General features: G+C 34.4%; 3 protein-coding genes and 1 pseudogene across 3 annotated transcripts; 3 read left to right on the top strand and 1 right to left on the bottom strand.

The window, feature by feature from the left end:
* The first annotated feature begins 1,167 nt into the window (after window positions 1-1,167).
* Window positions 1,168-4,065, top strand: LOC123201736 (annotated as a pseudogene).
* A 745-nt stretch (window positions 4,066-4,810) lies between these two features.
* Window positions 4,811-7,905, bottom strand: LOC123201872 (receptor-like protein EIX2). The gene has a single exon (XM_044617440.1). The coding sequence runs from the start codon at window positions 7,834-7,836 to the stop codon at window positions 4,936-4,938; it is 2,901 nt and encodes a 966-aa protein (XP_044473375.1). The 5' UTR covers window positions 7,837-7,905; the 3' UTR covers window positions 4,811-4,935.
* Window positions 7,906-11,980: 4,075 nt separating this feature from the next.
* Window positions 11,981-12,955, top strand: LOC123201735 (receptor-like protein EIX1). Its single transcript, XM_044617296.1, has one exon. It carries the CDS (start codon window positions 11,981-11,983, stop codon window positions 12,953-12,955), a length of 975 nt encoding a protein of 324 aa, XP_044473231.1.
* A 4,868-nt stretch (window positions 12,956-17,823) lies between these two features.
* LOC123201734 (receptor-like protein EIX2) lies at window positions 17,824-22,799 on the top strand. Its single transcript, XM_044617294.1, has 2 exons — window positions 17,824-19,524; window positions 21,915-22,799. Exons 1-2 carry the CDS (start codon window positions 17,824-17,826, stop codon window positions 22,797-22,799), a joined length of 2,586 nt encoding a protein of 861 aa, XP_044473229.1.
* Window positions 22,800-25,330: the final 2,531 nt, after the last annotated feature.

Raw genomic sequence — 25,330 nt, 5'->3', positions numbered from 1 at the left:
AAAATTATATTTATTTACTAGTCACAAATTCTGTCAAATAAATTTCAGGTTTAACACTCAATACTTTAACAATTTTAATAAATTGTATTAAATAGATAAAATTATGAAAATTTTCAGAACATAACTAGACATATTGATTTATGTTAAAAAAATATTTAAATTGAAAACGATGAAAAAAATATATATAAAAATAAATAAATCTTTTACCAAATTAAGATATCAACAAATTGCTAAAAAATTGTATTATTATTATTTTTTTCTTTCTTTTCATAAAACGAAATTAATATATAAAATAAAAATAGAATTAAAGGTACATAATTTCCTTTTGTTTTTAGTAAATTTACAAACTAATATAAAACTATCATGAAACAAATAATTTACAATACAAAATTGAGTCGAATCCTAAAAGAAACCCTAATCTTCAAATCATAAAACACTTATATATCAAAATAATAAAATATTGAGACATACCTTAATGAAATAAAACAACACTATTTCCTTGCTTTAGCCTCCTACTCACAATTCTTCTCTTCCTAAAATCATTACTCCAAACCTTGCTCTTTGTTTTGAAAAAAATAAGAAAATCCTCTCTCTCCCCTTATTAATAATGATTTTATTTTTCTTTAAAGAAAAATAAGTTTTGAAATAAATCCACATTTATCACCAATAAAATATCTCATCTCTTAATGGAAAGATTTAACTATTATCCATATTTTACCTAATAAAATATTTTTAAAAATTAAACTCACATTATCCCCTAAAATTTAAATTTTATCCTATTTAAAAATAATAAAATAATAATAATAATAATAATAATAATAATAATAATAATACTAAAGATAATAATAATTAAAAGGTGAATATTACAGTGACTGTGGGAAGGATTCTGTTTATTCATACAATTGAAAGAGATCTATGCATGAAGCAAAAAAAAACTTACTTCTAACATCTTTTTATAATCATCCCGTGCTTTTTTCAGTTTACTTCGTCTTTCCTCAGCTTCCTGTTTTTTCCTTTGACCTAAGAACTGAAGCATACAAGCAATAATATGATGAAAAAAAATGCTAAACTAAGAGATTTTATTGTTCAAACTTCAAATAATTATTCAAAGATAACCCAAAATAAGATTATATAATTACACTCAAAGCCTATATTAAACAGACTCAAATGCAAAGTATATTAATTTAATGATGTACCTCATTAAAAGCTTGCTTTCGCTCCCCAAGTGTTCTTAGTGCACTGTACATTGATGTAGGGATTTGCTTGGCAACAAGACCACACAATTGAGGTCTAATCAACATGCAGGAACTCTGCAATCTCCTCCGGCAGAGGCGAAAAAGTGATCGTGAAGCTGTATCTGAGGATGACTGCCTGCGTGCCATAAGTAAGCTGAAGGTAATGAAATTAAGCGTATTTTGGGTACATTTCATGTTGATAAAATTATGGTGATTGATAAATAAACACCCAATGCTTAAATTTCTCCAGGTAATGGGTAGTGGTTTTGAGGTGATTTCCGTTGGAAAGAAAAAGCTTGTCCGCTCTGTTCCTACTGAGTTGAACAAAGACCATAATCAAATTTTGGAGGTGGCCCAGGTTATAACCATTTTCTTTATGGGAAAAGGACTATTTCCCACCCATTTTGTAGCCCATTCTCGAACTTATACCCACGGGAGATGAAAAATCCATTTTTCCAATCGTAGGCAAACTTCTGTTAATTTTTTCTGTTAAAGGGGGGATAATAGACTTGGCTACGGTTCATGAACCAGTGGTTTCGATTCAAAACTCTGAACCGAAATCGTTACAAGACAGTTCGTAAACGGTTTGGAACTGATAGTGCGTAAACGGTTTGGAACTGACGGTTCTAGTTCATGGTCCCGGTTTGAAACCGACATTAAACTGTCAATTTTGATTCATGACCCCAATTTATTTTTTTAATTAATAATTATAATAATTAAAAATTAAAAAAAAGCTTAGATTTAATTTTTCAATTAAACTTTTCACGTATCATCTTGAGATTTAGAAGAATCAAAATCCACGTAGTTTTATTTACTATTTTTTGATAATGAATAAAATAAATTATGTAATTAATTATGAAAGATAATAAATAAAATAATAATAGATAATAAATAAAATTAATTGTATAGATAAATTTTATAATTAATTATGAAATTGTATAATAAAAATAATAATAATTAAATTATAGAAATTAAAATTAGAATTGATAAAAATAAAGGGGGAATTTAATTAAATTTGAGATAATTTAATTGAAAGATTGAGAGAGTGTTAAGAATTGAGAGAATGAGAAATGAGAGATTTGAAAGATTGAATAATATTTATAAGTAAAATTTTATATTAAAAAATAAAAATAAAAAAAGCCAAGCAACCATATTTTACACATTTGCAGGGGACCGGCTGCAAATGTTTTAAAAGTAACCATGTTTTAAAATTTTGCAGGGGACCCGGTCCCCTGTATATGTTTAAAATATGGTGGTCCCAACATTTGCATTTACCGGTTCATGTAAAAAAAATACCGGTTTATGAATTTTTGAACTGGCCATGAGCCGATGGTTCTATGGTTCAAAAATATTAAAACCAGAACTGAACCATCAAAATCCGGTTTTGATTTCGGTTCATACTGGTTTCAGTTTTAACGATTCTAGTTCCAGTTTTGAACGGGTTGGTTTTGGTCCGGTTCACAGGCCAAACCGGCCCATGGCCAAGACTAAAGGATAACATAGTTATTTTATTGTTTATATTAAAAAGTTATAAAGTTTATTGCTTTTCACCCCCCTTAGGTTTTAGAAACTAACATTTCACCTTTACCTAAAGTTTTTAAACTTTAAAAAATAACATTTCACCCCCAAACCTAGGGTTTCCATGTTTTTCAAAACGCAGTCGCCCCCCATAACTTTAAAAAATAGCAGTTTTATCCTCATTCTTTAACTTCATCTTAAGACATCGTCACCAGTCTCCTCCTTCTCCTGGTGCGACGATAGTGGTACAATAAAAAGATCTTCATCTCCTCGTCACTCCACCCAGACGATGAGGGATGACACTTAGTCGTCCTTCGTTGCTCGTCACATCATCCAGATGCGACGACGAAGGATGATGAAACATCGTCCTTTGCCTATTCTTCCAGATCTAGATGACCCTTCGTCGTCTAGATCTGGGCGACAAAAGGTCGTCCTTCGTCGTCCTTTGTAGTCGGACATAGGAGATCGGTGGAATACGACGGCCGTCAGTGGTGGCCGGAGAAAGAAGGAAACCCTAGGGATGAAATCTAAACTTTTCAAACTTTGAGGATGGGTTGAAGTGTTAGTTTTTAAAACTTGGAGGGGGGAAATGGTGAAATTTTAAAGTTTAAAGTTTTATAATTAAAATGATGATTTTACCCCTGTCCCTAAATGAAAATTTGGATGGCAGTTTGGTCATGAATGGGAAAAAAGGTTTTTCATCTCTCATAGGTATAGGTTGGAGATGGGCTAAAAAAAGGGTGGGAAATAGTCTTTTTCCCTTTTCTTTATACGATTCCATATTCAAAATTCTTTTTGGAATGTGTGCAAAAACATGAAAAATTTGTATTTCTTTACTTTTCTGAGTGGAATAATGTATTACCAGTTGAAAAATATCTGTGTTCATTCTCTTTTGGCTCTTTTAGGCTCAAGGTTTTGTAACTGTTGATGAGGTAGAGAGATGGCTTTTGTGGACAACTGGTCGTGCCATTGATGCACTTGAGACGTTGCTAGATGTAAGTTCTTGCTATCATTGGCCTTCATCTTTTGTACTACTAAATATTTTTTTTTTTTAAGCTTATGTTGGTCACTTGTATGGTTGGATGCAATGGACTCATAAATCCTTACTGTTTGATATACAGGAAGGTCTTGCTATGATTGATGATGGCCACAGAGATGGCAGACGACGGTATTGGTTCCCCTGTGTGTCTTCAATCACCTCCTCAGTTGAAGTTGATACTTAGCATAATGTTTCCTCTTTCAATGAAATTGTATTAAATCAAAACGTCATTCGTGGATACCCAAAAGATGAAGTGCAAAAAGGTATCATATATCTCCTTTTTCCACTTTTGCCATCCTAAACAGTTATAATGTTCATGGATATATGTTAAGCTTTTAAGCCATTTTTCCCATAAGAATATTATGTGCCATCTTTCAACGTAAATGAAAATAAAGACAGTTGATGTGGAAAAACAAATGTGTTTATGCATGTTCATCCACAGTTGAAAGCAAATCCTCGGTTTATGTCATTGCAGTCCTGTTAACCTTGAGTATGTGTTGACTGAGGCCATTTAGTTACGGGTCGGTAGAGCAGGGTATAAGGATATGGCACTGGTTCGGTTGTTTCAGAATTCCATTTGTTGGCAAATTTTCTTTGTTGGGGCATTATTCATTCAATGTATATGAGCCTCTTTGATTTATCAAGCGTACTTCCTATCTTCAGTTGGTCCTAGGATTCCCCTGTGTTGCTGTAGTCAACAGATTTTACAGATTACACATTCTGTGTCTTTAGTAAGTCAAGCCTGCAACATTTGTTCATAATATAGCTTTAATCAAAAGCGCTAGAATAGAAGATCAAAACTTCTTTTTATGAGAGTCTTAGAAATTTTCTTATTATGAACAAGTTTCTAGTTTTATAGATGAGATGGATTTACAATAAAAAAGTTTATTAATTTCAGTTGTTTTACACAACTTCAAATTTTGAGCTTGCAAGAAAGAGTGCTTATAACTAGCTGAGTATCAAAATATTATTCCATCATTTTATTTCATAAATTGCAACTTTATATGCCAAACTCAAATGGAAATTAGTACTAATATGATTTATTGATCTCAAATATCATAACCACTATTAACATCATTCTGTAGAAAATACGAAATACATTAGCTCCAAACATTCAAAGATCAAAAGAGAAACACAAAATGTCTAATAACATTTTCTTACAACACTGCCCAGTTTGTCCTGGAGGCAATTCAGGAATTGGAAATACATGCGCCTCCATCTCCTGTTGAAGAATAGAGGTCCCACAAAACTCCAGAATCCCACCACAAATCCAAGAGCCATGCTTACATAAAACCAGTCTACTCCATCTTCATTACCTTCTTTTTCTCCTCTGTTCTGATCGCCCGATGTTGGAACACTCACTGTGCAATTATTAGAAAGAGGAGGACCACAAAGTTCATTGCCAGTAAAAGAAGATGCACTAAAGCTTTGTAGTTGGGTGCTTGAAGGAATTCTTCCAAAAAGTTTGTTGTTGGATAAGTTCAAGACACTTAAAAATGTCAGCTTCGAAATGCTTTGTGGGATTTCACCGGAAAGTTGATTTTCAGATAAATCAACGGACTCTAGAGAACTCATAGCACCAATGTTCTCGGGAATTCTGCCAATCAAAGAATTGTGTGACAAATTCAGTGATTGCAATGCTAAAAGATCTGTCACCTCAATCGGAATCTCTCCAGATAAATTATTCTTTGAAAGATCTATCATTCTTACAAACTTCAGAATTGAATTATATTCAGCCATCTTGCCTTTATTCACAAGTGATGCATCCTCCACATGACCTGAATAATAATATTTATTAGACCAATACTCTATATCATCATCCATTTCACTCTTTCTCATCATGGCGCTTAAGTTACTGATACACCTTGGTATATTTCCAAATAAATTGTTATAAGCCAAATCTAAGATTTGTAGAGAAGTGAGAAGGCAAAGTTCCCTTGGTAAAAGACCTTGAAAGTTATTTGATCGAAGGATGAGAATCTTTATCCATGAAAATCTTTCTCCCATCCATGTAGGGACATTTCCAACAAACTCATTTTCACCAAGATCAAGTTTAACTAACTTTGTACAGTTTTGAAGCGACAAAGGTATTTCCCCAACAAAGTTGTTTTTGCGAAGGTTTAATGACTGAAGAGAAGTTAAAGACCCAATGGAAGGAGGAAGGGTTCCAGTGAATCTATTGTTCTCTAAATTTAGAACTTTTAAGTGTTGCCAATTCGTCCAGCAATCAGGTAATTCCCCTGATAAAAAGTTGTTATTGAGGATGAGTATTTCCATCAAACTTTTTGACTCATTTATCTCATTAAATAGTTGAGCGAACATGGATCTTGAAAAAACATTGTAGGAAAGATCAAGTAGATGCATATTTATAGGTATCTGAGGTAAAAGACCTGATAGATTATTTGAATTTAGGTCAAGAAATTCAAGTTGAGTTGACCAAATTAAATTTGGAATCTTGCCATAGAATTTGTTGTGTGAGAGATTTAAAAATATTAATGGAAATTCAAACAAATATTGTGGAATAGTGTCAAAAATGCTTGAGTTGGATGCATCAAGGAAACACAAACTCCTTTGTGAACGAAGCCAAGATGGAAAATTATGGCCTAAATGACAAGAACCTAATGTTAAGTACAGAAGTTTAAATGGAGGAGCCCACTGAGGAGAGAATTTAAACATTACTGAATTTCCAGATACTCCTAATAATATCAGTCTTGTGAGATTGTTAAAGTGGATTTCAGAAAAAGTTCCGTTGAATTGGTTATACAAAAGAGATAGAGCTTCTAAGGATGAAAGTTCTCCTAAAGACCTTGGAATAGGACCTGAAATTGAGTTGTAATGTAGATAAAGATGTTTTAAATTTTTGAACCGTCCAAGTTGGTTGGTCAATGGACCAAAAAGTTGAGTGTACCCCAAGTTCAAATGCTCTAAAACTTTTGCAACACATTCAGAGAAAATATTCAAGACCTGAGATATTTCCTGATTCAGTATGACCGCTTCGAGAGACATTGATCTCAAGTTGCAAAGTCTTCCAAATGATACTGGCATTCCTCCGTCAAAATCATTTTGTGAGAGGTCAAGTACTTTGATAGATGACAGGTTTCCTAGGCCATCCATCGAGCCTTGCAAGCTATTGCCCGAAAGGAAAAGTTCCTCAAGGTTTCTGAGTCTGTACAACCAACTAGGCATTGAAGAATTGAAAAGATTATCAGATAAATCAAGATGTCTAATGGATGTCAAGTTTTGAAGTCCATCCGGGATTGGACCTTCAAAATGATTTCCACTTAGATCAAGGGAGGCAAGAGATGAAAAATTTAAAACAGGTTGGGGAGGAAAGTGATGAAGCTCACAGTATGATAATTTCAGCACTACTAAGGAAGGAAGAGTGTGTATCACTTGCAACCAATCGGAGGAATTGCTAAGATCCACACCATCCAAGTCAAGGTGTTTCAACAAAGAAAGACGAGATAACCACCAGAAACTCTTCACATGTAACATATCACCGAGGCCAAGATACTGTAAATTAGAGAGATTTCCAAGTTGGGGAGGAATCATACCCTGGAATGAATTCAGAGATAGATTGAGGTACCTTAAATTCTGCATAGATCCAAGAAATCTGGGAATCTCTACTCCTTCAAAATTGTTGTCGCTTAAGTCCAATGAACTCAAATGCTTCAAATCAACCAGGGAAGGATTTATCTTACCAGACAACTTTGACCTCTCACGAGCATCATCTTCAGCTAGAGACACAACCTCTTTCTCTGGGGGAGTTCTAAGGCTGAGCTCAAGCACATGGCCCGTCAAGTTATCACAGACAATACCAGACCATGTACAGCAATCTCCACGATCAGAAGTCCAAGAGATAAGCCTATTTGCAGGATCAATGAGATCTTGCTTGAACCTTAAAAGTGCTAGTCTCTCGCTTTGGAGGCACCCGACAGAAGAGATTCCTTTGCATAAGCTAATGTTGATGATTTCTATAGCAATGAAAACAAAGGCAACAGCTATTCTCGTGGTTTGCTTCATTTGTTTTAAGGAAATGTGCATACCAGAACACTATCAGTGGTTTGATATTTATACTGCTTTTTGCTAACATAACTTAGGAACCATTCAAATCCAAACAGTTGATAGGAAAGCACCATGAGGTTTCTGGCTCTTTACTAATGCAGCAGGATTTTCAAAGATATTGAATAAGTGAAATTAAATAATAAGAGGACAACAAAATCGAACTTTTGAATTTTCTAATTTTCTTTCAAGATTTTATTTATGCCATTGATTTCATGGTGATATCACCATTAAAACCAACTATAGCATTGTTTGATTTTATCTAAGAAGTTTCCTAGTGTGTGCACTGACTTGAAAAATCAAAGTAATTCTTTGACTCATGATTCAATGTAATGGTGAGAAGGAAATTTCCTGCTGTTTTACTAGAAATTTCCTGCTCATGGAACCTGGGTCTGAATTGGTAGGTTTGAAATGTCATTTTCTAAAATTGAGGGTGCAAGAGATTTTTTCTGTTTTGTTACAACGAAGAATTTATGAATTGAATAAATATTATAATACAGTTTGAAATAAAATCATAATCCTATGAAAATGAAAATAGAGTAAATGGATTATAATTGATATACTTAATAGAATGAAAAATATTATACAATAAATAAAAATAGTATATTTCATTTAACAAGTGATCAATAATATCTCTAATTACACAATTTGGAGAAATGCAAATACTTCCAGTTTTAGTAGGCCCCCCATTAATAGAGTAGACTCCAAGTCAACTAAAAGAGGACAAGCAAAATCTTTACTTTGAATTTTCTAACTTTTTTTAAGATTTCATAGAATATTTTCTTGGTTGGAAAAATTGCAAATAATTTCCGGGAATCTTCAAGTACTTGTAATTTTACTTGGAACCCATTATCAGAGTAGACTCCAAGTCAATTGTAAGAGGATGACACTTTGGAGAACGAAAAGATATACAATATTTCACTAATTGTTTTTATAACAAAGAGTAATATGATATCACATAATTAGATATTACTTTATTTTTAATTTAAAATTATTTAAATATATGATGACATATCATCTATGTCTTCAATTTATATAAAAAGAAAATATATACATAGTTTAATTGCATAGGAGAGAGAAACAATTTATTCAATATGATAAGGCTTTTGTGAAAGTATTATTACTTTCCTTCCATGTGAGTTTATTGTGCTTCAGTGTTCTTGTTATTGTTTTAAAACCTAGATCAGACTAATTGGTTAAACTAGTTTGACTAGGATCCAATATTTAGCCCCATCCAAGCTAAGGTTAAAACGTGTTTTACTCATTGGATAGGATTGACTTATAGTTGAACTAGTTTGATGAAAATACTCTTCTTGCATGTGATTGGTCACAAGTACCGTTGGACTTGATAAATTTATGTTTTATTTTGTTCAATAAATGTACTTAATACATAATTATATATGATTTTATTTATGCCATTGATTTCATAGTGATATCACCAGTCCGGTCAATCAATGAAGACCTGGGGCTAGATTTTTATATTGACAACCTAAATTTACAAGATTTTTCCAATACTTGTAAATTTAGTAGGTCCCCTCAGCAGAGTGGACTCCAAGTCAGCTAGAAGAGGACAAACATGGAAAGGGTTTGATTTTTCTAACTTCTGCCTTTTCAAGATTCCATAGATAATTCTAGGGATTTATGGTTTATAACATTAGAGCCGAAAAAGTAAGGATTCTAACTTCCAAGTTGAATAAAAATGGATCCATATTGACAAATTAACCATGGGTTTATATTTTAATATTTATTAATTAAACTCCAGGAAAGAACAAGAATTAGGTCATATTAAAAGGAGAAGCAGCAAAAGTCCTTCAAGCATGAAAATCTTCATCATATATTTCTCTCGTCTCACTATATAGTCAAGGTTATCTTTATAGTTTAAGATACGTGATGATTCATGAAGAAAGAATCTATCTTCGAAGAATTCATGATTCTTCCTGTGGATCTGTGACTTTTACGCTTAGGTACTCTTCAACAAGTCATGACAATGAAATATGGGGAGATATGATATTAATATTATTATATCAACACAAACTATAGCTTGTTTGATTTCATCTAAGAAGTTTCCTAGCATGTGGACCGACTTGAATAATCAAAGTATATTGCTATATGTTAACTATGACTATATAGTACTCCGTTTCAAACGTTCGCATGCAAATCCTTGGTTTATGTCATTGCAGTCCTGTCAACTTTGAGTATGGTAGAACCACCAGTGTTGACTGGGGCCATTTAGATACAGGTCGGTAGAGCAGGGTAAAAGGATATACCACTGGCTCGGTTGTTTCAGAATTTCATTTGTTGGCATATTTTCTTTGTTGGGGCATTATTCATTCAATGTATATGAGCCTCTTTGATTAATCAAAAGTACTTGCTATCTTCAGTGGACCTTAGGATTCATAAACGAGTACAAATATATGTGAGTGCTTGCCATGATCATGTGCAGAAAAAAGTGAGTAAGCAGAAGAAAAATTGAAAGTTGCAAGTGGCAAGTGTTGGGCTGGTAGTGAGTGAAGTGAGAGCTGTGAGTAATTAAGTGAGTGAGTAATTTTGTAAGTCTGTGGGTGTAGTCTTGTTTTGTACAAATTTGTAGTAATTAATTAAATTACTGTTACCAATTTTGCTCAACTCAGAACGCTATCAATGGTTTGATAGTTATACAGCTTTTTGCTAGCTTAACATGGGAACCATTCAAATCCATACAATTAGTAGGAAAGCTCCCTGAAGTTTCTAGCTCTTTATTAGTGTAACAGGGTTTCAATGATATTTAATCCCGTGCTCTCGTTGTCAATTAATTACAAGCAAGAATAAGTGAAGGTTTTGAATTCCAAGTTAATATGCATTGCTATCAGTTACTAACACAATTTGGAAAAAAATGCAAATACTTCTAGTATTAGTAGACCCCATTAACAGAGTAGACTGCAAGTCAATTAAAAGAGGACCACAAAATTGAACTTTGATTTTTCTAACTTTCTTTCAAGATTTTATAAATTATTTTCTCTGTTTGAAAATTGCAAATAATTTCCAGGAATCTTCAAGTTCTTGAAATTATAGCAGGACCCATTAACAGAGTAGACTCCAAGTCAATTATAGTAGTTTCCTTCCATGAGAGCTTATTGCTCTTCAACATCATTGTTATGGTTTTAAAACACAGATGGGACCAGTCAGTTGAGCCAGTTTGATTGGAAACCGATGTTTAGTCCATCTAAGCTAAGGGCAAAATGTTTAATTTTTTAAAAGTGTGATAAATTTGTATATACATATCCATTTAATGGTAAAAATTTCAATTTCCTTTTATTTTTCTAACTTCTGCCTTGGCAAGATTCCATAAATAATTCCCTGTCAGGATTATTCAAACTTCCAGTTGAATAAACAAAGATCTATTGACAAATGAACCATGGGTTTATATTCTAATATTTATTAATTAAGCTCATATTAAAGGGATAGAACTAGAATCAGGTCATATTAAAGGGAGAAGCAGCATAAGTCCTTGAAGCATGAAAATATTCATCATATATTGAAGATTATCTTTATAGTTTCAGGTCATATTGCAGGCTTAACTTACAAAGGATAAGCTTTATAGATAAAATGAATTTAAAATAAAGAAGGCTAGAATGAAATTTATAGATAACATGAATTTATTAATTTCAATTGTTTATACTGTTAAAAGGAGGCTTGACTTGCTAAGGGTAAGCTTTATAGATGAAATGAATTCAAAATTATTGTTCTGTGAGTGAGTGGTGTGAGTTTTTGTGTAAGTGTGAGTTTGTACAACTTTGTAATTTTTCAACATTAATAAAATTATTATTTTGTAAGCATCACCATTGTTCAACATATACAACTTCAAATTTTGAGCTGCATGAAAGAGTGGTTATAACTTTAAAAAATTTCTATGCGTCAGGTCATATATTCAAACTAAATAATTGTAAAAGGCTTCTACTCTCTGGTACTCTTCAAAAAGTCATGACAATGAAATATGAGGAGATATGATATTAATATTATTATATCAAAACAAACTATAGCTTGTTTGATTTTATCTTAGAAGTTTCCTAGTGTATGAACTTTGCGATATGTTAACTATAAATATATAGTACTCCGTTTCGAACGCTCCCATGTTATGAAACCAATCATGAACATTGTTCTTGTAGCACTTTTCCTGAAGTTAGTTTCCATTGCAACCATCAACATTTGCTTCTGCAATGGAAGCTCTTTTGGATGTTGCATACAAAGTGAGAGAGAAGCACTTTTAAGATTCAAAAATGATCTCATAGATCCTACCAACTGGCTTGGCTCTTGGAAAGGTGACGGAGATTGTTGTGAATGGGCTGGTGTTGTCTGTGACAACTTGACTCGCCATGTTCTTGACCTCAACCTTAGAAATCCTGCTTTGAAAGATCATGCATCTGAGGTTGAATATGATGCTTATCTGAGGTCAATGTTGGGAGGAAAGATAAATCCCTCTTTGCTTGATTTGAAGCATTTGGTTTCCTTGGACTTGAGCGATAATAATTTTGAAGGAATTCAGATACCTGGATTTCTTGGTTCAATTGAGAAATTAAGATATCTTAATCTCTCTTACAACGGATTCCATGGAAGGGTTCCTCACCAACTTGGAAATCTCTCCAATCTGCAGTATCTTGTCCTCGGTAGCAACTCCTATCTATACACTGAGAAACTTTGGTGGTTGTCTCGTCTTTCATCATTGAAGTATCTGGATTTGGACTCAGTGGATCTTAGAAAAGTCAATGATAATTGGTTGAAGGTGATAAATACACTCCCTTCTCTGGTAGTGTTACGATTGCACAGTTGTCAACTTGGTCAGTTTCCTCCTATAACCAGTGCAAATTTTTCATCTCTGACCGAACTTGATCTTTCTTACAACCAATTGAACACTTCGATTCCTTATTGGGTTTTTAGTCTTGGCAATTTAGTATACCTTAATTTAAGATTTGATGATTTCCAAGGTCCGATTCCCACCGGACTTCAAAACTTGACTTCTCTTGAGTTTCTTGATTTATCTGTTAATAGTTTCAATTCTTCAATACCCGCTTGGTTGTACAAATTTAACCATCTTAAGCATCTTGCTTTAAGGGCGAATTGTTAGTTAGTTGAGTTTGTTTTTGAACTAAACTATTTTTTGGTTTAAACTAAAGTCCAACTAGATTAGGTAGAGTTGGTGATGACATGTATGGTGATCCATAAATTAAGAATTCTTTTTGCAGCAAAGTATGGTCTCAATGTACTTATCACAATATAAAAGAATTACTTTAATGCTTGTATTTGTAATCTTCAGTTTATCAATACATTGAAGCTCTCTCTCTAAAAAAATATATACTTCCAGTAGCTTCTGTTTTCTCTGTATTTTCTGCCTCTGTTTCGTGAAGTAAGCTTGAGTGAACTTTGCTTAACAAAAAAACAACATGGTATCAGAGCTGCTGAGGTCTTAAGGGGTGTGTCTCCTGAATCCTGCTGCTTCAAATCTTTTCTTGCCTCTGTTTCTTTTATAATCAGTCACTTAACTATCCTCCCTGCAATGGCTTCCTCATCATCTCATTCCTCTCTTTCACCTCCATTATATAATGGTGAAAATTACCAAATCTGGGCTGTAAAAATGAAGGCTTTTTTGAGAGGATTGGGACTATGGCAGTTTGTAGAGGAAGAAAAGGAACCTCCAACTTTGGGGCCAAATCCAACCTTGAATCAAATAAGGATGCATGAGGAGGAATTAACCAAGGCTCCAAGAGCATTGTCAACCATTCACCAAAGTGTAACTGATGCTGTCTTCACTAAGATTATGGCATGTGAAACAGCAAAAGAGGCTTGGGATAAGTTAAAGGAGGATTCATTAGGCAGTGAGAGATCAAGATTGATGAATGTCTTGAATTTGAGAAAAGAGTTTGAAATGCTGAAGATGAAAGAGTCAGAAACCATAAAAGAATATTCTGATCAAATTCAGAATGTAGTAAATCAAATAAGGCTCTTGGGAGAAACACTTGAAGACAAGAGAATAGTTGAAAAACTCTTAGTAAGTGTTCCTGAAAGGTATGAAGCAAAAATCTCCTCTTTGGAAGATTCAAAAACCTTCACTGAATTGACTGTTTCAGAAGTGATTAATGCTCTTAAGGCTCAGGACCAGAGGAGAGCATTAAGGCTGGAGGAGCAAACTGAAAGTGCTTTAGCAGTAAAGATGCAAGAGCAGAATATAAGCACAAATTCAAGCAAAAGGTAGAGCAGTGACAAAAAGGAGGATAAAAAGGAGAAAGGAAAATTCCAAGGTGAAAAAAAGGGAAACTATAAACCTTGCCCTCATTGCAAGAAGAAGAGCCATTCACCAAATTATTGCTGGTTCAGACCTACTGTTAAATGTAGAATTTGCTATCAATATGGTCATGTTGATAGAGTATGCAAAAGCAAACAGGGAAGCCAAAATCAAACTCCTCAACAAGCTCAAGTTGTGGAGAAACAAGAAATATCAAGTGAAAGTTTATTTGTGGCCACCTGCTGTGCAACTCAAAACACTCAAACTTCATGGCTGCTTGACAGTGGATGCTCAAGTCATATGACTTATGATTCTACACTCCTTGTTGATTTGGATGAAAGCTTCATCTCCAAGGTTAGAATTGGAAATGGAGACCTTCTTGATGTGAAAGGTAAAGGTTCTGCCTCAATAAGCACAAGCTCAGGTACAAAAGTTATCCATGATGTACTTTATGTGCCTAAAATAAATTTTAATTTGCTTAGTGTTAGTCAAATGATGAAAAGGGGCTACACTTTGCAATTCAAAAAAGACTGCTGCATTATTTCTGATTCTAAAGGCAGTGAACTCATGACAGTTAAGATGAAAGATAAGAGTTTTGCTATCAATTTCGAAAATTCACATGCAAATGTAGCTAGATGTGGCAATGATAGTTCTAGCTTATGGCATAAAAGACTAGGACACTTTAGCTACTTAACCTTAAAATCAATGCATGATGAAGAGCTGGTAACTGACTTACCTGACATAAAATCAGAAAATGACATTTGTGAGGTATGTCAATTAGGTAAACAAACCAGACTGCCTTTCTCAAACAGCAAATGGAGATCAAAACAGAAGTTGGAACTCATTCACTTTGACCTTTGTGGTCCTTTTAGCATACCTTCATTGAATGGTAGTAAATATATGCTTTTTTTCATTGATGATATGACTAGGTTTTGCTGGGGTTATTTTCTGAAACAAAAGGCAGAAGTTTTTGAAACCTTTAAAAGGTTCAAGACTGAAATTGAAACTCAATCAGGCTGCAAATTAAAGGTGTTCAGAACAGATAATGGTTCTGAATATTCTTCCAAGTTGTTTACTGATTTTTGTAACTCTGAAGGAATCATCCATCAGTTAACAACTCCTTACACTCCTCAGCAAAATGGAGTGAGTGAAAGAAAGAATAGATCAGTCTTGGACATGACTAGATGTCTGCTTTTTTAGAAGAAATTACCTAAGGTGTTTTGGGCAGAAGCTGTTAACACTGCCATTTATTTGTTAAACTTGCTTCCAACAAGAACCTTAAAACATTCAACACCTTATCAAGCTTGGCATGAGAGGATACCTTCAGTGGATCATCTGAAAGTATTTGGAAGCCCTTGTTATGTCTTTATTCCAAAAGAAAAAAGGAACAAACTTGACACCAAAGCTGAAATGGGAATATTCATTGGCTATAGCCATGTTACCAAAGGCTATAGAGTTTACAATCCTCAAACCAAAACTATCTTGGTTAGTAGGGATGTAAAGTTTGATGAATATGGAGTTCTAAATTGGGAAGAAAAGTCTGAAAATTCTTCTGATATAAGTGTCAAGCCAAAACTGATCATGAAACCATCAAACTCTTTTGACATAAGTGATGATGAGGAGGAAATTCCAGAATCCAGAATAAGATCACTTGATGATATTTATGAAAGATGCAACCTGGGGTTAACTGAGCCAGAAACCTATGAAGAAGCTTCCAGCAATCAGGCCTGGACAGAAGCCATGAAGGAAGAACTCAATATGATAACTAAAAACTGCACCTGGAGTTTAGTTCACAAACCAGCAAACCATAAAGTTATTGGTGTTAAATGGGTTTTTAGAACCAAGTTGAATCCTAATGGTACAATCAACAAGCTTAAAGCAAGACTTGTGGTTAAAGGATATCAACAGCAAGCTGGAACAGATTTTTCTGACACTTTCTCTCATGTTGCAAGATATGATACCATAAGACTTTTGATTGCCTTGTCTGCCAAACATGGATGGAAGCTGTATCATTTAGATATAAAGTCAGCATTCTTAAATGGCCTGCTGGAAGAAGAAATATACATAGATCAACCTGAAGGCTTTAAAGTTCAAGGCAAAGAGGATCATGTATATAAGCTACATAAAGCTTTATATGGACTCAAACAAGCCCCCAAAGCTTGGTATATCAGAATTCATGCTTACCTACTGCATCAAGGTTTTTCCTGCAGCCAAAATGAAGTCACCTTGTATGTTAAAAGGATCAATGGTGAAGTGAAAATAATTGTGTCCTTGTATGTTGATGATCTCCTAGTGACAGGAGGAGATTTGCTTTCAATTCAAAAATTCAAACAAGAAATGCAGCAAGAGTTTGATATGTCTGACTTGGGTGAGATGAAGTATTTCTTAGGCTTAGAAATTCTTCAAAAATCTAATGGGATTTTTGTGTCACAAAGCAAATATTCTAGAGATCTAATATGGAAGTTTCATATGAATGAATGTAAGGAAGTTGCTACTCCCTTGGCAATGAATGAAAAATTAATGAAGAATGATGGAGCAGAAAAGACTGATGCAACTAAATTCAGAAGACTTATAGGCTGCTTGTTATACCTTTGTACAAGTAGACCAGACATCATGTTTGCTACTTCATTGCTATCCAGATTTATGCAAGAACCAAGCAATCTTCACTGGAGTGCAGCAAAAAGAATACTAAGATATGTCAAAGGTACAATCAACTATGGCCTATGGTTTTCAAACCATCAAAGCAGAAATCTAATTGGATATTCAGACAATGACTGGGCTGGCAGTAATGATGACTACAAAAGCACCTCAGGTTTCTGTTTTTCATTTGGTGAAACCATGTTCTGTTGGAATTCAAAGAAACAAGATATTGTGGCACAATCAACTGCTGAAGCAGAATATGTGGCACTAGCAGCAGCAAGCAATCAGGCTATATGGCTGAAAAAACTATTAACTGATCTAGATCAGTCCATGGACAAAGGAGTAACAATTTATGTTGATAACAAAGCTGCCATAGCCATCTCCAGAAATCCAATTCAGCATGGTAGAACTAAGCATATTAATGTCAAATATCATGCCATAAGAGAAGCTGCCAAAATGGGAGAAATTGTTCTGGAACATTGCAACTCATCAAATCAGCTAGCTGACATTATGACCAAGGCTCTTCCTAAACCTCAATTTGAAAATTTGAGGCTGAAGCTTGGTGTCTTAAAAACAATCTCAAAGGAGGAGTGTTAGTTAGTTGAGTTTGTTTTTGAACTAAACTATTTTTTGGTTTAAACTAAAGTCCAACTAGATTAGGTAGAGTTGGTGATGACATGTATGGTGATCCATAAATTAAGAATTCTTTTTGCAGCAAAGTATGGTCTCAATGTACTTATCACAATATAAAAGAATTACTTTAATGCTTGTATTTGTAATCTTCAGTTTATCAATACATTGAAGCTCTCTCTCTGGGGAAATATATACTTCCAGTAGCTTCTGTTTTCTCTGTATTTTCTGCCTCTGTTTCGTGAAGTAAGCTTGAGTGAACTTTGCTTAACAAAAAAACAACACGAATATGTTGCAAGGTACAATTTCTACTGCTATTGGAAACTTGACTTCCATCAATTTCCTTGATCTTTCCATCAGTAGATTTGAAGGAAAAATTCCAAAATCATTAGGAAGACTTTGCAACTTGCACTTTTCTGACAATGCTTCGATTGAGTCAAGAGATGTCTGAGATCTTAGATATTATCTCTGCATGTGTTTCTGAGAGAGTGGAGTCACTAGATTTAAGTTACAATCAACTTTGGGGTCAGATTACCGATCAACTTGGGGAATTTAAAAGTCTGCAGTTTCTTTATTTGCATTATAACTCCATTTCTGGTCCTATTCCATCTTCTTTAGGAGAACTTTCATCATTAGAAGTCCTAGATATTTCCTATAATCAATTGAATGGAACTCTTTCTCAGATTCACTTTACTAATCTCACAAGGCTACGCTGGTTTACTGCAAATGAAAACTCATTGGTGCTGAAAGTTAGTCCTGATTGGGTTCCTTCTTTTCAGCTTGAATATTTAGTTTTGGGATCTTGTTATTTAGGGCTTCGATTTCCTTCATGGGTTCACTCACAAAAATATTTACATTCTCTGGATTTATCAAATGCAGGAATTTCAGATACAATGCCTGAGTGGTTTTGGAAATCTATCCACCAATTTGATTTCATAAATCTCTCCAACAACCAAATCCGCGGGGAGATTCCGAATTTTAGTAAGGTCACCAGATTGCAGTTTCTTGACTTGAGTTCTAATAAATTTTCAGGTGTGTTGCCTCTGGTATCCTCCAGTCTGGTTCAATTAGATCTTTCCAATAATAGTTTGTCAGGATCTATGTCCCACTTTTTGTGTTCTGGGAAAAATGAGTCAAGGGCAACTCGAATTCTCAACCTTAGATATAATCTTTTATATGGGGAGTTGCCTGATTGCTGGATGAATTTGCAATCCTTGTCTGTTCTGTATTTGGGTAACAATAACTTCAGTGGTGTCCTTCCTGTCTCCATGGGAACTTTGATTTCTCTCAAGTCCCTTCATCTTCGCAAGAACAGCCTCTCTGGAGGAGTGCCTTTATCTCTTACAAATTGTGCAGAGTTAATGGTACTCGATTTTGGTGAAAATCAGTTGGTTGGAAATCTTTCAACATGGATTGGGAATTCTTTTTCAAATATGATGATTCTAAACCTCCATTCAAATAATTTCCATGGACTTTTCCCAATTGAACTTTGCCAGCTTGTGTCTTTACAGATCCTTGACCTTGCTTACAACAACCTTTCTGGAACAATACCGAGCTGCATCAGCAACATCATTGCCCTGGTGACAATAAACTTCTCTGAAATAGCAAACAGAATTTATTATTCAGATGTTGAACCAAGCCAGTTTGTTGAAGATACATCTGTTGTGGTAAAAGGGAGTATGTCAGAATATCACACCACCCTTAATCTGGTTAGACTTGTCGACCTCTCTCATAATAGTTTCTCAGGCGAGATACCTGAACAAGTGACAAATCTGGGAGCATTGCAAACACTTAATTTGTCACACAATTCTTTTACAGGAACAATCCCTGTGAATATTGGTCATATGAGATCACTAGAGACACTTGATTTATCTGCAAACTATCCTTTTGGTGAAATCCCAGAGAGTATGTCAAATTTGACAGCTTTGAGCAGCTTGAACTTATCCAACAACAACTTGATTGGGGAAATTCCTTCAAGCACTCAACTGCAAAGCTTTGAGGCCTCTTCTTTTATTGGCAATGAACTTTGTGGACCTCCGCTTCAGAGTTGTACTATGATTGTTCCAAATCCTGAGTACGAAAATAGAAATCGCAATGAGCATGAAGTTGACTGGTTCTATGTGAGCATGACACTCGGATTTGTGGTGGGCTTTTGGAGTTTCATCGGTCCTCTTCTCATTAAAAAAAGATGGAGATATATGTATTGTCGTTTTCTAGATTGCCTTGGGGAAAAAATTTGTAGTATTTTTAGAAAGTTTTTCTAAATTTTTTTTTTTTTTTTTGCTTGGAGATGTGTTATGTAACACTAGTTTTCCTAGGGGAACAAAAAATGAAGCAAAGTATGAGAATAGTTGTTGTCTTTGTTTTCATCGCTATAGCAGCCATTAACATTAGCTTCTGCAAAGGAAGCTCTTCTGTAGGTTGCCTCCAAAGCAAGAGACTAGCATGAAGTTTTTTGAATGATTGTTCTTCTTTTCTGCCAAGTACTTAAACTCGGAGCATTTTTAATTTACTTGGTATGTGCTCATGCATTTCTTCAGTCTCTTTCAATGAATTTCTTGTTATGCAATTCTATGGAGGGGCTTAATCCCATCAATATGTGATTTCTTTAATCCAAAAAATATTTTATGATCAAACAAGGTTATGTGTTTTCCTAGGTCTCCACTTTCTTTCTTTCAAAACAAGAGCAGATTACGCATGATGAATAGTTTGTGAGCAATGTTATGGGACATGAATAAGCTCTTCAATTTTAACCACAGAACTTTTGTTATCTTCTCATTATCTACATCGTAGTACTAAATCTACCAGACTTATACGGATCGGGCTGAAGGCGACAACTTGCAAGTCTTGCATGCAATCACATTCTTCATCAACCATGTTGGCTGGTTTTGTGGGTTTTAGTGCCATGTGCACTTTGTTTTGCGTTAACATGTTTGAAACTCTCGACTGCCATAAACTGAAATTTCTTTTACGGTCAAAGTTGTCGAAATTTGTATGCACACTTAATCCACTCATTTTTGCACGGTAAACAAAAACAACTTCAAAACAAGAAAAACCATCAACACAAGACACAAAATTTGTGGTTCGATAACCTATGTCCACGGAGCTATTGTTTTTATTATGGAGTCAAGAGAAAATTATCATTATCCTGGGCATTTTTCCTCTTCATTTATCGCTTTTTAATCTTTCGAGTAATGCCAAGCTTTATATTTTGGAGAGTGTTTTGGTTTCTGTATTCAATTAAATCAATAATACCCAATAATCAAAATACGGGAAAAAATATAAATAATTTACAAGAAATTTCCAATACTAGGAAAAACGTATTATATATCTCCTTTTCCACTTTTGCCATCCTACACATTTATGATGCTCATGGATATATGTTAAGCTTTTAAGCCATTTTTCCTATGAAAATATCATGTGCCATCTCTCAAGGTAAATGAAAGTAAAGACAGTTGGGGTGGAAAACAAATGTGTTTATGCATGTTCATCCACTGTTGAGTTGCAAATCCTTGGTTTATGTCATTGCAGTCCTGTCAACTTTGGTGTGGTAGAGCCACCAGTGCCGACTGAGCCCATTTAGATACAGATAGGTAGAGCCGGCTAAAAGGATATAGCATTGGCTCAGTTGTTTCAGAATTCCATTTGTCGGCATATTTTCTTTGTTGGGTTATTATTCATTCAATCTATAAGAGCCGCTTTGATTAATCAGAAGTACTTCCTATCTTCAGTTGTCCTTAGGATTCCCTTGTGTTGCTTCGGTCAACAGATTTTACAGATTACACATTCTGTGTCTTCCTGGCAAGGTATAAAATAGAGAAACTTGAAATGATTCGCAACAATAAGTAAATTTCTAAAAATCTCATGAAAAAGAAGTCTTGATCTTCTATTCTAGGGCTTTTGATTAAAGCTATATTATGAACAAATGTTGCAGGCTTGACTTACTAAAGATAAGCTTTATAGATGAGATGAATTTACAATAGAGAAGGCTAGAATGAAATTTATAGATAAAATGAATTTATTAATTTCATTTATTTATACAACTTCAAATTTCGAGCTTGCAAGAAAGAGTGGTTATAACTTTAACAAAATTCTATGCAGTTGTGGTCGTATATTGAAACTAAATAATTGTAAAGACTTTTACTCTTAGGTGCTCTTCTAGTAGTCATGGCAAAGAAATATGGGGAGATATGACCTTAAGATTACTATATCAAAACAAGCTATAGCATTGTTAGATTTTATCTAAGAAGTTTCCTACTGGGTACACTGACTTGAAAAATGAAAATCGTTTTTTGACTCATGATTCAATGTAATGATGAATAGGAAATTTGCTACTGTTTTATTAAAAATGTACTCTTTTAACAATTTTTGTTAATGGATCCTGGCTCTGAATTGGAAGGCTTGAAATTATAATGTGAAAAGGAATACTGAGTGTATTGCTATATGTTTACTATAAAGATGCAGTACTATGTTTCCAAATTTCCCATGTAATGAAACCAATCATGAGTGCTGTTCTTGTAGCTCTTTCCTGCAGTTAGTTTCCATTGCAACCATCAACATTGGATTCTGCAATGGAAGCTCTTTTCTAGGCTGCATACAAAGTGACAGAGAAGCACTTTTAAGATTCGAAGATGACCTCATAGATCCCGCCAATCGGCTTGGCTCTTGGAAAGGTGATGGAGACTGCTGTGCATGGGCTGGCGTTGTTGGTGACAACTTGACACACCATGTTCTTGAGCTCAACCTTAGAAATCCTGATTTGAAAGATTATGCATCTGATGCTTATTATGATGTTTTCATTGAATATGTTGCATACCGGAGGTTAAAGTTGAGCGGCAAGATAAATCCCTTTTTGCTTGATTTGAAGCATTTGGTTTCCTTGGACTTGAGCGATAATGATTTTGAAGGAATTCAGGCTCCCGGATTTCTTGGTTCAATGGAGAAATTAGGGTATCTTAATCTCTCTTACAACGGATTCCATGGGAGGGTTCCACACCAACTTGGAAATCTGTCCAATTTGCAGTATCTTGACCTCTGTGGTAACTTGTCTGTATACATTGAGAAATTTTGGTGGTTGTCTCGTCTTTCATCATTGAAGTATCTGGATTTGGATTCAAAGGGTCTTAGAAAAGTCTATGATAATTGGTTGGAGGTGATAAATACACTCCCTTCTCTTATGGTTTTACGATTGCCCTCTTGTCAACTTGGTCATTTTGCTCCTATAACCAGTGCAAATTTTTCATCTCTGACCGAACTTGATCTTTCTTACAACCAATTGAACACTTCGATTCCTTCTTGGGTTTTTTGTCTTGGTAATTTAGTATACCTTAATTTCAGATCTAATGATTTCCAAGGTCCGACTGCCACTAGACTTCAAAACTTGACTTCTCTTAAGTTTCTTGATTTATCTCTGTTGTAATTTTGAAAGAGAAAAGAAAGTAAAGTGTTGCTATTAAAATTGAGAGCAATATATTTGAAGCAAAGAAAAACTTCATTTTATTAACTTCAAAAACATTACAATTTAAAGTTTAATTAATAACAACCCACTAAAGTCATGATCCTCAGATTATGTCATGATCAAGAACATGAATTAATAACAACCCACTAAAGTTATGATCCTAAGATTACACCATGATCAAGAACATGAATAAAAAATAACCAACACAAAAACAAGAACAATTTGAAACATTCAACTAAGCAACATTTATGATTCTACATCAGCAGTCCTAAACATGTCTTCTAACACTCCTCCTTGTTTTAGGAGTTGCAAATGCCAAGTTTTGTCCTCAGGCATTCGAACTTGCGAACTGGCAGTGGTTTGGTGAAAACATTTGCAACCTGATCTTCTGTTTTGCAGTAGACAAGAACAACAACTTCATCTTTCTATACTTCCCTTAAGAAGAATAATTTAATATTAAAGTGCTTAGTTTTCCCGTGAAACACAGGATTTTCAGAGATAGCAATAGCAGTTTGGTTGTCAACAAGAATCTTCGTGCTTTCCTCCTACTCCAAGTTAAGATCAATTAAAATTTTCCTTAGCCACAAAGCTTGATTAACAGCAGTTGTTGCAGCAACAAATTCTGCTTCAGCAGTGGATTGAGCTACAATTTCTTGTTTTTTCGAGCTCCATGAGAAAACACCAGAACCAAGTGTGAAACAGTAGCCTGAAGTGTTCTTCATATCGTTAATGGAGCCTCCCCAATCGCTATCTAAGAAACCAACCAACTTAACTCTTTGCTCCTTGTGAATTTAATTCCAAAATCACACGTGCCTTTCACATATCTAAGCACCTTTTTGCAGCCTTGAGATGCCATTCGCTTGCACAGTGTATAAACTGAGACAAAATACTTACATCATTCAAGATGTCAGGCTGAGTTACTGTGAGATACATTAAGCGACCAATCAAACTTCTGAAATATGCCTAATCAATTTTCTCTGTTCCATCTTCTTTACAGAGCTTTTCTTTTGAGTTCATTAGAGTGTTCATTTCTTTGCATTCTTCAAGTTTAAACTTCTTCAGAATCTCTTTGGCATATTTCTTCTGACAGATAAAGACTTTATATTCATTCTGTTTTATTTCCATTCCAAGAAAGAATGTCATTAATTCGAGATCTGTCATCTCAAAAAACTTTGTCATCTCTTGCTTAAACTTCTCCACACAACTTGTGTTATTTCTTGTCACAAACAAATCATCCATATATAGTGAGATGATAAGAATGTCAGCTCTATTATGCTTGACATATAATGTTGATTCAGATAAGTTTTTAGTAAATCCTAAGTTCTGCAAATGTTCATCAATCCTGTTGTACCAACTCTTGGAGCTTGCTTCAATCCGTAAAGTGTCTTTTTAAGAAGATAGACCTTGTCTTTTTCTCCTTTCTTTACATAACCTTCCAATTGCTCTATATAAATCTCCTCTTGTAGAAAACCATTCAAGAACGTCGACTTGACATCTAACTGGTATACCTTCCAATTCTTTTGCATTGTAGTGACTGGTGTGAAGGTATTTGAGTAGTCCACACCAAGTATTTGAGCATATCCTTTGACCATGAGTCTAGCTTTATACTTTTTGATTGAGCCATCAACATTAAGCTTGGTTCTGTACACCCACTTGACTTCAATTACCTTTCTGCTTTAGGGTTGATCAGCCAACTCCCATGTTTTATTCTTTTCAATCATGAACAACTCCTCCTTCATTGCAACAATCCAATTTTGATTTGTTTTGGCTTCTTCATAATCTATAGGTTCACACATAGCAATATTGCATTTTTGATAAACATCAAAAAGTAGTCTTGTGCCTCTGATAGGACTATCATCCACCATTTCATTCTCCCAATCTCCAATGCTTTATCTGTTGTGTCCAAAATAGGAAACTTAAGATTTGGCTCTTTTGAGGTTGGATCCATCTTCTTTACATTATCCCAGTTCCACTCTTCATCTTCTATAAAGTGCACATCCTTGCTTATAATAATTTTTCTAGTTTGTGGCTAGAAAACTTTATAAGCTTTTGTGACCAAGTTGTAGCCAATAAAGATGTCTGGAAGTGCTCTTTTATCAAGTTTATCTCTTTTGATCTATGGAACATGAGTGAAGCATAAACATCCAAATATTTTAAAAAAATTCATAGATGGTTTATAGCCATAACATGCCTTAAAGGGTGTTTGGTCCTTCACTGCTCTTATGGGAAACTTGTTTTGCAAAAAAATTGTAGTGTTTACTGCTTCAACCCAGAATTGCTTTGGCAGATTCTTCTCGTATAGCATACATCATATCATCTCTAATATGAATCTGTTCCCTTTCTCACTAACTTCATTTTGTTGTGGAGTGTATGGAGTGGTTAATTGATGTTGAATGTCTACCTCCTCACAAAAATGATTGAATACTTCAAAGGTGTACTCCTTGCCATTATCTGATCTAAGAGTTTGAATTTTACTACCACTCTCATTCTCA

The sequence above is a fragment of the Mangifera indica genome, chromosome 18 (genome assembly GCF_011075055.1).
Source record: "Mangifera indica cultivar Alphonso chromosome 18, CATAS_Mindica_2.1, whole genome shotgun sequence".
Taxonomy (NCBI): Eukaryota; Viridiplantae; Streptophyta; class Magnoliopsida; order Sapindales; family Anacardiaceae; genus Mangifera; species Mangifera indica.
The sequence above is the reverse complement of the archived record's forward strand: the minus strand, read 5'-3'. Positions and strand labels throughout refer to the sequence as shown.

What these genes read in the sequence shown, in the direction of transcription:
- LOC123201734 (XM_044617294.1), top strand. Translation starts at nt 17,824, where the DNA reads ATGTCTGAGATCTTAGATATTATCTCTGCATGTGTTTCTGAGAGAGTG. An exon ending in GCATGACACTCGGATTTGTG is followed by an intron (nt 19,525 to 21,914) that starts GTGGGCTTTTGG and finishes TCTTTCCTGCAG; the next exon opens with TTAGTTTCCATTGCAACCAT.
- LOC123201735 (XM_044617296.1), top strand. Translation starts at nt 11,981, where the DNA reads ATGAACATTGTTCTTGTAGCACTTTTCCTGAAGTTAGTTTCCATTGCA.
- LOC123201872 (XM_044617440.1), bottom strand. Translation starts at nt 7,836, where the DNA reads ATGCACATTTCCTTAAAACAAATGAAGCAAACCACGAGAATAGCTGTT.